Here is a 10,174-nt window from a genome sequence, read left to right on the forward strand (position 1 = left end):
CTCCCCCCCTGTTTTGGCACCTCATGCCAGGGAGCAGGGCTGCCCCGCCCCCCCCCTCCCCCCCAAGCCCTGGGCCTGCAGCCTCAGAGCAGGCATCACAGCACCCTGGGGCGGGAGCGAGGGTGCATATGTATGCATGCACGCACACGTGTGTATATGTGTGTGTGTATAGTAACACAAGCTTCCATGAACTGAATCTCACTTCCTCAGAGGCTGTGAAAGGGCGAGGAGAAAAGCAGAGTCAGGGTTGAGAAGTGCCTGGGCCCTTGACTGTCCTTGTTCTCTGTGCTGTGTGATTGCCTGGTGGGGCGGTTTTTTGCAGTTCTAGGAATAGGTTAGACAAACATGGGTGTGGGGTGGTCTGGATAGAGTTGTTCCTGCCTTTGGACACGGGATGGACTAGATCGGGGTGGCCAACATGGCACATGGCAGGAGGGCAAGGGACAGGCAGCCTAGTGGCAAATAGGGCAGGGAGGAGAAAGCAGAGCAGGAGATCACAAGGCAGGAAGCAGAGCAGCAGCGGATCACGCAGGGGACGAGAATTCGAGTGGCACTTAAGGAGCATGCATGGCTAATTTGTGGCCTGCCTGCCAAAAAGTTTGTTCCCCCCCTCCCCCCCCACAACTGGACTTGATGCCTCTGGAGCTCCCTTCCTGGCCTGCTTCTCTATGAATCTGTGAAGTTCATTTAGGCTAGCCATTCCTTGCATTTGAAATGAGTGGATTGTTCTTCTGCGATGAAAGGTATCCTCCAGGATCCAGATTCAGCCTCCATCCTCCTAAGACCTAGCTAAATATCGGTTGAGATGGGTGGGTGGGTTACCACGTGGTCGGATACTGCTCTTGACACTTGAAAACCTGTACTAAGCACTTCTTGTGCAAACCAAAATACCAAATTGTATTTAAAAGCTCATCCAAATAATAGAAATGATGCATCATGCCTGAGATTGTATTTTTCGTGGAGCTACACTGTTCGCATAAACAAAGTGATAAGAAAACTGCTCAGTTTGTGCATCATAGAATCTAAATCCTGAGGTTTCCAGATAGGCATGAGATGGTTGTGTATATGCATAACATTTTACAAACAGTTATGTGTATGTGTCGACATGTGCTAATAATCTTAGGAAAGAGTCTTAAGGAATATGAGCAGAATAACGTTTTAAGGTATTTGGGGAGTAGTTAAGGATTTGCAAGGTGCTTGAAGTGGGGAGATGATAACCTAATGACAGCAAAACATCAGTTTGGCTCTTTTGGCATGTGTTCGTAATGGGAAAGGAATTTGTAAATTGGCTGCATTTCTCATTCTGGATTTTACTGTAGGATGACATGGCATATCGTACACTTGGACAGGAAAGCACAGGACAAAATGTGTACTGGCTAGTTCCAAAACGCACCATTTTTTCCTGGATAAATTAATATTTTAAGTTCCTTCTTCAGGCAAAGGACATAAAAGAACTATAATGTAAATGAATTACCAAGGTGTGGAACATTTTTCAGAGTGCGTTCATTAGTACTGGCCAGTGTAGCTACAGAGACAAAATAGCTCTAGGCTTGTAATAATGATTAGGTTTGGCGAGGGGGAGGGGGACATGGTCTGATAGTTTCAATGGCAAGTTGCCGGAGTCTTAATTAGTCATGCTCAGAGATGGCCGTCTTTTTCAGCTCCTGGTAGTCTGCAAATGGGTGGGACCCAATGAGCTGTGGTTTGTTTGCAAGGCACTGAGCCTTTACCATTTCTAACAAAACCTTATTTTGACCTGAGGTACTAAGAAATTACCTGCTAAGCCAGGGTAAAAGTTTAAACATCAGAAGCTGGCTTCCATCTTCACTGGTTCCCTGTTGTTTTCTTGCACAAAGTGTTGTTCAGTCATGCAGCAAAGAATTCCAGCTGCTGATGACACACTGTCTGGATAAGTGAGCACTTTATAAGGGATGACACGACTTCTGTTTGCCAGGTGGACTCTCACTATTGTCCCAGTTGCCTGGAAAACATGCCTTCCGCTGAAGCCAAGCTGAAGAAGAATAGGTAAGGTGACCTTTTTCTGTATTGCGGCTTCTCCTTTAAAGTCTGTCTTTTAAAGCCTGTTACTTGGATTCTTAATGCTGGAGAAAGAAATGACTGAAGGAACAATCCTGTTCTTGTCACCCTGTTGCTATAATGTCTGAGTTTCTAAGAACCAAGAGCCAGGACCCAGACTCGTGACTTCAGGGTTTCCCTTTGCTTTGACAGGTGCGCCAACTGTTTTGACTGCCCATGCTGCATGCACACTCTCTCCACCCGGGCAACAAGCATCCCTGCTCCGCTTCCGGATGACCCGGCCAAGACTACAATGAAGAAAGCCTATTACTTGGCCTGTGGGTTTTGCCGCTGGACTTCCAGAGATGTGGGCATGGCAGATAAATCTGTTGGTAAGTGTCTTGGGATGAAAGGCAGAACACTGAGTAAAGGAGGCTGGAGGATAATATTAATTATTAATATTTGTCAGGAGATATTGGGTAATAGAAATTCCTCCCAGCCACATTAGTAAAAGTTGACCACAGAGCATGAGTCAGAAACCCCATTTTTCTGGTAAGAAATGATTATGCCACTTAAGAGGTCTGCGTTGAGCTTTGTGGATTTTTTTATTACTTAAGTTTCTTTGTGCTTTGCTTTACATAATTAAGCAACTGTACGCAAGTGCTTTAATATTGTATGCTTAGAGTAATACAGTGTAGTTGGGTTTGAATGAAGCAAGATCATTTCATGATTCTTCAGTACACTTGTGTAAGCAGGCTGTGACAGCCAAACGTAGGTCTATTTTTAACTTCTGTGTAAAGCTTTATGAAGAGCACTTGTTTCCATCTAGATGTCTTCATTGGGCACTGAGTGGAGATGTGAGTTGTTTTGTGTTCCTTCATCTTTAAGAATGCCAGGAATGCCAGAGGATTTAGTTTCTGAAATATGTTTCCTCTGAAAACACAAAGACCAGCAGCTGGGTTTATTCCTGTAGAGGAATTATGATTATAGGTGAATGATTATTACAGATAAACCATTGTATTTTCAAACTGTATAAACACTGATTAGTTATTTCTCCAGAAGGCTTGGTGTGAGTAATGTTACATGTAACTCGGGTAGACATGAAGCTCTAGGATCTTTCCAGTATTTTAACTTAGTTCATCATACTATCTTTAATATTCTTGGTAGCAGTCCTATGGTTTTTTATTTTAATCTTTGGCAAAGAAAGCACTCAGCTGACTTTCAGGACAGTTTTCTGAGCCATTTTTGTTGGTTGATTTACGTGGAATATAAAATCAAACTTCTGAGGACTTTGGTATTTTTTTTATCTTGCAGCCAGCGGCGGTTGGCAGGAGCCAGAAAATCCATATACTCAGAGGGCAAGTATGGGGGGAAGTGAGAACACTTGCATTTAACTGGGAGGGGGGTACTCTTGAAGGGTTTGGCTTGCTTAGATCAATGCATTTCTGTGTCTTAGTACGTCTTGGGAAACCAGCTCCAGTTGCATGTAGTGATAAGATCAGTGCCTTGGCTGTATTCAGCAGATCCTGTGTCCAATCCTGGCACAGGTGTGACATGTTATATAGAACCTTTCTTGCCTGAAGAGTTGTCATACAGACAGCCACTATACCACCCCAGCTGACAAGTTCCACATGTCATAAAATCATAGAAAATGAGGGTTGGAAGGGACCTCAGGAGGTCACATCTAGTCCAACCCCTGCTCAAAGCAGGACCATCCCCAGTTACATCTTCCCACCCAAGACTTTGTTGAGCCAGGCCTAAAAAACCTCCAAGGATGGAGACTCCACCACTTCTCTGGGTAACCCATTCCAGTGTTTTACTACCCTCCTAGTGAGAGAGCTTTTCCAATTTAAACTTCCTTTGCTGCAACTTGAGACCCTTGCTCCTTGTTCTGTCATCTGCCACTGCTGAGAACGTGTGTGCCAAGGGAAACATGGAGGGCAAGCTATTGTCCTTATGGAAAAAGCCATGAATCTCAAATGACAATGCAAATTTAACTGTGCTTTTGTGGGCTGCTTCTACAAGTCCTGCTTGCAAAAACAACTCAAAAGAATTGAATCTGCTGTGGAAGAATGAAAGGCTGTATCAACTTCAGCAAACTGCATTTTAATTAATGGGCGGGCTGTTAGACAAACACTTCCTTTATGTGAACAAAGATTGCTTTCTGGTCATTCCCTTTTCTAGGTCACAGGCTCTCCTTACCCTCCAGAAAATAGATGTTAATAATGAAATGCATCTCCACAGGGCTCTGCATTAAATCTGGTTGGTCCTTGAAAGAGGGTGTCAGTTGTACCTCTACTCTAAATTGCTCTTTAATGGCTGGGCCATGTGGAGAGCAGTGTGTGCCCCACCCAGTGGCCTGAACAAAATGTCTCAAAGCCTTCAAGGGCTGGGAGGGGGAAGTTGGGGGTTGTGGGGGGTTTTTTTGTGAAGGGATTGGTCTGTGAAAAGAGATGCCTCGTATCAGCCTGTTTTCTATTGCGTGGTTAGAGTGAGAGACCTCTGTGCTTCTCCATTGTGCTTCTGTCAAAGAAAGGGCCAGTAATAGTAGTGAAAGGAAACATTTTGCAGGGAGGCAGACTCCACTGGCAGACGAATGCTGTGGGCCTGTCTGTAGCTTTTTATTTTTTTTTTTAAAGAGAGTATCTGTACCTCATCTTTTCCTCCCCTTCAGATTAACAAACTGGTCGAGTATTACCAGCAGCTGGCTCAGAAAGAGAAGATTGAGCGTGACCGCAAGAAGCTGGTGCGACGCCGAAACTATATGCCGCTGGCCTTTTCGGTGAGCTGGGACAGTGGTGCCCTCAGTACAGAAAGGACGGGGCCACTGCAGCAGCTCTTTCAGCATGCCCTGGTTTGGAAGATTTGGTGGCCTGTGGTATTATCAGTTCCCAGCCCCAGCATTTAATAATCTCTAGTTTATAAGATTTCCTGACAAGGGAATTGTCCTGCCCAGCACTGAAATGCAGCCACTTCTGTTGTGGGGACATTGTATTCACCACGCACCTTTGTAACATGCCAGTGTTCAGGGATAGAAAGAATCTCCATGCCTTTAAACTCTAAAGGTGGTGGCATGGCAAGTTAGGCAGACAGAGTACCTGAGGAAGAATTGGCAGGATACCAAAGCTTCTATCAATGATTCCCTGCTGTCAGTTGGGAGTGCTTGCTAACTGTCCTTCTAGATCAGGGTTTGCGCAATATGGCTGCCTGCTGAAAGTCTTCACTGAAGTTGAGCTTACGGCTTTATCACAACCTGAAAGGAGCATTTGTTGTCCTGGCCACTGAGAAGCTTGCTTCATTTAGCAGGATAACTCTGCACACGCTTGCTACTTTTTGGTTAAATATGCATAACCAGCCTGCTCTGTGCACTTGCTCTTGTCTTATGGCTGCATTTTTTTTGTCTCCGTTGCCACCTGCTGCTATTTTGGGGGCTCCACAGCAACACACTATACATGTAGTGGTAAGTCTTTTCACAGTTTCTGCTAGTGTTAAAGCCCTTGTTTAAGACCTTGAAACCACTCACATGCCAGTAGCCTGACCCCTTCCTTGTCCAGGAACTTGGACCTGGATATACCTACAGTCTAACCCCTCTGATAGTGACACTGTTTTGAAACTCCTTAACAAGTTGTTATTTTAATAACTAGCTCATTGGTGTGATCGTTGGGCACATGACATTTGCTGGAGAAATAGAACTTCATAAAGCAAGGCAGTTCCCGCATAGGCCAGTGCTGCTGTCCTAGATGGATGTCAGCAATATTTATCTCCTGACTAAGCCCAGCCTGTTAGGTGGGAGAACCTCATATTTTAGCTCCAAGTCAAATACAGTAATGTCTAATAGGATCTGATACTTGCCACTTCATTTTGAAGCTCCGAAAATTAGTTCTTCAGTCAGAAAACTCTGGCCATCACCTTTTTAGCCCCCTGCTTCCAATTCAGATCTGTCAAGTCGGCGATCACCACGGCTGTTCTTCAGCTGAGGTGGTGTCAAGAAAGATGAGTAGACTTCAGCAGCCAAGTCCCATATCAGCTAGGGTCTCGAGCTGTGTTCCACTGTCTCCATCTGCTTTGAACAGCAACACAAAGCATGTTAGTTTGGGATGTGCAGCTGTTGTCCCATGTCGTTAGGTAGTTGGCCCATCATTTAGTAAGCTACTTGTGAAGAGTGATGCCAGACTGAGCACATTGTAGCATAGAATATAAAGTAAAATACAGTACTATAAAATATAAAGGTCCAGACAACAATACAGCATATACCAGCTGACCATTTTGTGTGCTAATTGGTAACCCTCTCTTTAGCTTGGTATTTACATAAAGAATCGTAGCTTTCCAGGTCTTGGACAATCTGTTCTGCCCCTCTGTTTTATTTTTTACTAATAAGGTGATCAAGACCATCTGCCAGCGATTGAGCAGAGGCCTTTTTTCAGTTTGCTTTCCTTTGCTTGGCTCCGTGTGCTTGTCATGCTCAGCAGGACAGGCTTGCTATAGGCCTCTGTCCTGACAGAGTAGAGCTGGATTTGCTGATACCATTTTTCTCCTTGCAGGACAAATATGGCCTTGGAACCAGACTCCAGCGTCAGAGGTCTGGAGCGCCCATCAGTGCTCTTGCTGGACTCTCGTGAGTTTTCAAAGCGTGGCCCATTTTTAGTAGGGGAGTATAAAGTGGTAGCTAGGAAAATGGAAGGGCACATTCAGAAAAATGGAAAATTGTCACCCAGTATCACAGAGAGGGTGTCATCCCTGGAGAGATGGAGAGCTGGAGCTCACTCATTGCCAGGAACGGAGTAAGGATCTCCATGCTGCTGTTTGTTATTTAACCTACACTCCTGCAGCTCCATATTAGAGAGATCTCTGCACTGAGTTTAATGTAAGAAGGTTACTCTGTAAAATGGAGTATGGTGAGTTGGACTTTCAGCATTTTTTTTTTTAATTTTGTGGGTATAATCAGATGCTTAACACTTCAGGTTTTTCTTAGTCAGATTACTGTATGTGTACTGTATTTAATGACTCCAATTTGTCACGCTTGTTTCAGCCTCAAGGAAGGAGACGACCAGAAGGAGATAAAGATTGAGCCAGCTGATGCTGTAGAAGAAGTGGAACCCCTACCTGAGGATTACTACACAAGACCTATAAATCTAACAGAGGGTAATGGCATAGGACTCTGGCTTGTTTCATGTGCTCTGCTTACCCAATTCCTTGTTTAAAAAACAAGCTTTAACAGAGAGAGGTTAAACTTCCAGTCAAGTAGACAAAAGCTGAACCACAATTTCCCAACTCACAGGTGTTTAGTGTTTTCTTAAATCCTTCCTGACTGGGTGTTGCCATTGGCTTGATTTGCATAGCACCTGAAGTGACAATATTTGGTGTGGGAAGAAAGCTGATATCTTTGTTTCAGAAATAATAAGAAGCAGGAGAAATAGCTAGTTCTTATAAAAGGATTTTTTAATCAAGCTAGGGAGTGAGAACTACTTGTGACCTCATTTCAAACAACCTGTTTATATCCTCGGTGCATTTAGGTGGTTGTTTGCTACTCAAGGTACACTGTAAACTGGTTGAGAAAATGTGGGAGAAAACAGCATAAACTATAAAGGCCCAGACAACGCATGGATTGAGTATGCTGCTGCCACTTTGTGTTGAATGATGACCTTCTGTCCTTTCAGATCTACAACACCCACCCATATTAGCCTATGAAAGCTGATGTTTGGGGAATATACTGTTTTACTTATCTGGGGAATGGGTTTCAGCCATGCTCCTTAGATAAAAGGTCACGTCTCCTGCCTTGTTCAGCGTTCCGCAGCTGGGATAACAGTGGACCTATGGAACTTATTTTTGCCCTGAGAAAGTGAATTCGTTTCCATAGCAGTGATCAAGTGCTTCCCCTTGTTTAAACTGAATTGATTTCAGAACAGCTTTAGACATCTGACATCCATCTTGGTTTTTTGGGGTTTATTTTTTTGCTTGTTGTTGAGATCACATTGCAAACAAGGTTTGGGCTGTGCTCATATTGTGCATAGTTTTATAACCTTGTGCACCTGGGAACCCTGAGTTTTGTGGGGAGGGGACAGTTACTGGAGGGGTTCTCTGAACATTGCAGCAGTGACTGCAGTTTTGGCTTTTGTTCCCTGCCGGTGCACAGTGACGACTCTGCACCAGCGTCTGCTGCAGCCTGATTTCCAGCCGATCTGCGCTTCCCAGCTTTACCCACGCCACAAGCATCTCCTCATCAAACGCTCACTGCGCTGTCGGGTGGGTAATTAACTGGACAAGAGCAGCTTCGTAAAGCTGCATGTCTAACAGTAATTTTGAAGGGGAGAGGGTATGTAAAGAACCAGACTTATAAGGACACTTGAGAACCAAAATCCCACTGAAATCAGCATGTGTGTAAATCCCTTAAAAAAATATGACCTTCAGTTAGGCTTTCAGGTTTGTGGTGGTAGCACCAGGACTTGAAATTTTGTGCATCTAGTGTCTAGATTCACTTCAAGATCGTGTCTATGCTGTGACTTTAGGCTGATGAAGTTAGAATACTGAATGCCCAGCCTAGGATGTTTGCAGCTCTGACTCTTTGTGGGTGGCTGTACACTATGCTTGTTCTGGTGATTTAATACATCTTTTCCTCTTTGGTTAGAAATGTGAACATAACTTGAGCAAACCAGAGTTCAACCCAACCTCCATCAAATTCAAAATACAGCTGGTTGCTGTGTAAGTATGCTGGGAATGATCAGATGAGGATGGCAATCTCTCAGCATGTGAAACTTAATTAAAACACTGCCTTTTCATGTTTTCTGACTCTCTTGTTCTCTAAAAATTAGAAATAATAGCGAGCATACAAAATAACTTAGTTACTAACCTTGGCTGCTCACACGTAGAAGCACATGTAAGACTTTTCTGAAGAACCTTCTAGTTAGTAGACTAATGAACAGGAAAAACCTTCTAGCTAGTAGGCTATTGAATGCAAAAATGAAGTAGGTTTACAGGCACCAGCTACTCCAAAGCAGTAGGGTTTTTATATGCACATCCAGATATGTGGTGACCTGATATGTATAAATTGGCACTATAGAAGCAAGTACTACTGTTGTAATGCAAACAGGGTTCAAGTACAGTGTGTTACTTCCAGGGATAATTACTATGTACCTGTGTTTTAAGTTACCTGGAGGGTGGGCATTATGAGGTCAGTGCTATGCAACATCTCAAGGAGCCCTTTCAGCAATGTGCTGTATAGCAGTGGGTCATTGTGCGTAGCGAAATGTTTCCTTTTAAAATTTGTTAGAGCAATATTCACCCTTTAATATTCCACTCTCCATTTTAGCTTAACAAAAAAACCATTGTTTATGAAAGACGTGAACAGTCTGAAAATAAATTTGCAGCCATTATCATTAGGTTGAGGTAGTTCCAGTGCCTTGTTACTTGTCCAGTGCTGTAACTGAAGCGCAGAGTCTGAGTAAGGTAGATGGTATTTTTTACCCTAATTGCAGTTGTAAAGAGCAGAGTAGTGGTGATTAGCAGGTGAGGTGGAGTTGGTCACTTGCTTTGTTTTCATTTGTAGCAACTACATCCCTGAGGTGAGGATCATGTCTATACCCAACCTGCGCTACATGAAGGTCAGTCCTTCTCTTTTCCAGTGCAACTTTGGGAGGGAAGGAGAGGCGAAATGTGGATCCCAGATGTCTTTCAGTATTTTTATGGGTAGAATAAGGAATGAGGCTTGTGATGGCATTAGCTTTCTTACCATACCTGGAGTAGCTCTAACAGCAGTGGTCGTAGTTCGGAGAAGATCTTGCCATCTCTTATGCTGAGAGTTAGTGTGCCTTTTCTTGGTGCGAGGGGAGTTGGAGATGGCAGTCTTTCCACTGTGAGCAAGTGGATGACTACATCACTCTGAACTCCACAGGCAGATCAGTCAGAAATAAGCAGTGTAGTTGTTAGGAACTGGAGTAGGTTCCTAGCACACACTTCATCAGTCCTGTACAATAACTAACCCTTGAGGTGAATTAAATTTCCAGTAGCGGCATTTCGTCTACCATGAGGAGGATGGACAATAGCAGTCATTGGAGCATTTTGATAGATCTTGATCAAGCTAATGACACAGTCTTGAGGATGTTCCCTGGTCTGAGTTGAGCTCTATTAAAGCTGAGGGTTAAGGGTAAAAAAAAAAAAAAAA

The 10,174-nt window shown here is 43.8% G+C and overlaps 1 protein-coding gene across 2 annotated transcripts in view; it reads left to right on the top strand.

Annotated features, from left to right (window-relative positions):
- Positions 1–10,174, top strand: part of DCTN4 (dynactin subunit 4) — a 14,593-nt gene that overhangs the window by 701 nt on the left and 3,718 nt on the right. Inside the window, exons 2-11 of one of the 2 annotated variants that reach the window (XM_019506123.1) lie at positions 1,955–2,025; positions 2,230–2,408; positions 3,331–3,374; positions 4,691–4,798; positions 5,456–5,476; positions 6,558–6,631; positions 7,046–7,158; positions 8,150–8,259; positions 8,642–8,715; positions 9,560–9,614. In XM_019506123.1, coding sequence (XP_019361668.1) covers positions 1,955–2,025; positions 2,230–2,408; positions 3,331–3,374; positions 4,691–4,798; positions 5,456–5,476; positions 6,558–6,631; positions 7,046–7,158; positions 8,150–8,259; positions 8,642–8,715; positions 9,560–9,614 — 849 coding nt within the window. The remainder of the gene's footprint in view (positions 1–1,954; positions 2,026–2,229; positions 2,409–3,330; positions 3,375–4,690; positions 4,799–5,455; positions 5,477–6,557; positions 6,632–7,045; positions 7,159–8,149; positions 8,260–8,641; positions 8,716–9,559; positions 9,615–10,174) is intronic. The other variant, XM_019506124.1, reaches the window with a different exon arrangement.

The sequence above is a fragment of the Gavialis gangeticus genome, unplaced genomic scaffold (genome assembly GCF_001723915.1).
Source record: "Gavialis gangeticus isolate Ggan-Ray unplaced genomic scaffold, GavGan_comp1, whole genome shotgun sequence".
Classification (NCBI taxonomy): Eukaryota; Metazoa; Chordata; order Crocodylia; family Gavialidae; genus Gavialis; species Gavialis gangeticus.